At 54.7% G+C, this 3,374-nt stretch overlaps 1 protein-coding gene across 1 annotated transcript; it reads left to right on the top strand.

Annotated features, from left to right (window-relative positions):
- Window positions 1-1,636: 1,636 nt before the first annotated feature.
- Npw (neuropeptide W) lies at window positions 1,637-2,900 on the top strand (the record flags this gene model as incomplete). The annotated part of the gene is made up of 2 exons (XM_021644728.2): window positions 1,637-2,271; window positions 2,711-2,900. Coding segments are annotated over 2 exons (750 nt in total), but the record flags the coding sequence as incomplete, so codon positions are not given.
- Window positions 2,901-3,374: the final 474 nt, after the last annotated feature.

A 3,374-nucleotide genomic window follows, 5' to 3' on the forward strand; every position in this document is an offset into this window, starting at 1 on the left:
TTCCCAGTACCCTTCTGGCGGTTAACAACTGTCTGTAGCTCCTGTCCCAGTAAATCTGACACCCTTACACAGGTATACATGCAGGCAAAACACTGACACATGTAGAATAAAAATAAATCATTAAAAGGTACTCTATTTAAAAAAAAAAAGCTTATCTCTCTGAGTTTGAGGCCAGGCTGATCTATAAAGTGAGCTCCAGGACAGCCAGGGCTACATAGTGAGACCTTGTCTTAGGAAAACGAACAAACAAACAAGCCAAGCATTGCCAGGCAGTAGTGGCACACACCTTCAGCTTCACCACTCTGGAGGCAGAGGCAGGCAAATCTAGGTTCAAGGCCAGTCTGCTCTACAGAGTGAGTTCCAGGACAGCCAACTCAGGATCCATGCTGAGATTTTAAGAATGTGTTCCAAACTCAAGGTCTCCAAACATTTATCCACCTATGGTGGAGAATGGGTTTTGTCATAGCCAGGAAGGAGGACAACTAAAACAGAGAAACCCTGTCTTGAAAAACTAAAATTAAAAAAAAAAATTTTAAATATGAGGAGCCTGGAGAGATGGTTCTTTGGGTTAGAGTACTTGTTGCTCTTGCAGAGGACCCAGGCGTTCCCAGCAGCCACATGGTGGCTCACGACCGTCTGTAACTCCGGTTCTAAGAGTTCCAATGCCTTCTGATTTCCATAGGTACCAGCTGTGCACATAGTGGCAATACATTCATACACATAAAACTGTAAAAGATTGAAAAAAAACGATGATCTCGAGCAAAATTCCTGGTGTCAAGTATTTGAATGGTATACCAGAAATAGCTTGTTTGTTGGGTATGGGACAGTTATTAATTATGAAGAAGGATGGCTTTGGATAGTCAGGAAAGACTACATTAGGCCCGCCCCTCTTCTAGGAGGCTGGAGGAGTGAGCTGAGGAACCATCCCACCAAAGCCATTTCAGTGGAGTCTTGAAGGAGTTAAAGGAGTTTGCTGGGAAGAGAGATAAGGGAAGAATGTTCTTGTACACAAGTGATCAAGTCACCGGCTATGGGTGACCTCCTCCTAATTGAGTTTGGCTAGGGAAGAGGTCTTCTGGAGAAGCATCGTCACAGAGAAGGCTCTGGGCTTGGCTAGGGCCCAGTCAAGCCTGCTGAGGCTGAGGGTTCCAGGAGGGGCTGTCTCTTAACACTAGTCGTTGGGAAACCACGGGGATGGCTTCATGTGGCCAAACTGTCCTACCTACCTGCCTTCCTTCTTCCTTCCTTTCCCTCCTTTATTTCCTTCCTCTTCTTAGAGCCAATGTCTCCATGGCTCAGGCTGACTTGAGCTCGGGATCCATGCTGAGATGATAAGAATGTGCTCCAAACTCAAGGTCTCCAAACTTTTGTTGGAACTTAAGAGGTGTAATAGACAGGAAGAACACTCGCAGCTCCCAACTCTGCTCTCTCCTCTGTGAGTGCTCCACCTCCACCCGTAGCAACTCCTACCGGCCCATCCTTGTGTTCTGGGACCATGGTACCAAGCCTCCTTCCATGACAGTTCCCTTCCCGGGGGTGAGGGAAGGGAAAGCAAGGACCTCCCCACTAGATCTTCAAGGGCAGTCAGCTTGCGACCTACTCAGTGAGAGGCTTTTAACTGCCTGGGTTCCCTCTTCCTCCCTCTCTCCATCCTCCTCTCCCTGGGGTGAGCGTGGCAGGTGCCGCGGGGGCGAGCCGGGGCGGGGCCATTGAGAGGCTGTACTCATCGCACCAACTGACTAGTCTCCTCCATCCTCCTGAGCTCCCACGACCTAATTCCATTGCAGACACAAAACCTGTTCTTGGTTTAGCCCGCCAAGGGGGCCATCGACGGAGCGCACTGGCGCCGAGCAGAGAAGCGAGGGGCCCCGGGCCCCGGGCTCCTGTGACCCGGCTGCTGCTGCCGCTGCTGCTGCTGCTGCTCCCGCTGCCCGCGGGTGCCTGGTACAAGCACGTGGCGAGTCCCCGCTATCACACCGTGGGCCGGGCCTCGGGTCTGCTCATGGGGCTGCGCCGCTCGCCCTACCTGTGGCGCCGAGCCCTGGGCGGGGCCGCTGGAGCGCTGTCCCCCGACGCTCTGGCCCCGGGACCGGCCTCCGCTAACGCTCTCCTGCTCCCTTCGCCGGGGCAGGAGCTGTGGGAGGTGCGACGCGGGAGCTCGCGGCCAGGGCTTCCCGTCCACACTCCCCGGAGTCCCCGGGACCTGGAGCGGACCCGCCAACCCCAGCAGTCGCTAAGTCTCCGTTCCCGGCTCTCAGAGGAGTCCCCTAGGTAAGTGCCCCAGGGGAGAGGAGACAGGGGTGGCAGCCGCAAAGGGAGTTTCCAGGGGTGTCAGGCCACGTAAGACCACCAGCCCCTGGGTACTGCTGTCTGTTTGTTTGTCTTTGTAGCTCAGGCTGAGCTCCGCCTGATCCGTCAACCACCTGCCGAGTGGTAGGATCACAGGTGGGCACCACCGTGCCCGGCTTATGTGGCACTAGGAATTAAACCCAGGACTTTATGCGTGCAAGCGCTCTGCCCACTGAGCCTATCCAGCCCCACCCCCCACTCCCCAAAAGTATTCTCCCCCTTCCTCCTGGGACCCCTCTCCCTACCCATTCTGTCTCCCAGTATGTTAGGGGATTTCCCCTGAGTCCCTTCCATATCATCTTGACAGAGTGGAGAACCTTGCCCCTGTCTCCAGAGTCCCGCTCTGCTCTGTTCTTTCTAGAGCCTTCTTTGGAGAGACGCTTCGCGCCCAGCCATGGTTCCTACAGCAAATCGTCATTGCCGACCCTATCAGACTGGACGACGGTCCCAAGAAGCTATGGCGCCCCAATGCCTGACCTAGGCAGGAGCACAGCTTGTCGCTCCAGCCAGGCCTCGTGGTCTGTCAATAAAACCAGCCCGATTCCTCCGCCTCCGCCTGTGACCCTTTTCCTCTGTTGTGTACTTTGCGTCTAGCTTCAGGGCGCACATAGCCGAGCGCCTACGCCTGGCAAATGTCAAGAGCCCCCTCCCTGACCAGGCCAGCTCATCAATCTGTCCTTAGGGGCACAGTCAGGGAAGCAAGGCTGAGACACTTCCGGAGGCTTAGGTTGCTTCCTCCACAGTGTTCCCTTCCCTGTTCATGAGTGTATACACTAGTCCTGGATCTAGAATATGGTGACCCACCCTACAGACTCCTACCCAGACCAGAGCAAGACACCTCTGGGTCCTGCCTGTCCACCGAAGCATACGTGCAGGAGGGAGAAACTAGTGAGCAGTTTCAGTCTGCCCTCTGTCCAGATTGAGGAGACTGCACTGTGAGCTTTGTCTCTAGCCCAGGCAGCACATCAGGACTTTAGCCCACTTCCTGTAAAGCCTGAATTTCCTGGAATCCCTTCCCTCCCCTC

The sequence above is a fragment of the Meriones unguiculatus genome, chromosome 11 (genome assembly GCF_030254825.1).
Source record: "Meriones unguiculatus strain TT.TT164.6M chromosome 11, Bangor_MerUng_6.1, whole genome shotgun sequence".
Classification (NCBI taxonomy): domain Eukaryota; kingdom Metazoa; phylum Chordata; class Mammalia; order Rodentia; family Muridae; genus Meriones; species Meriones unguiculatus.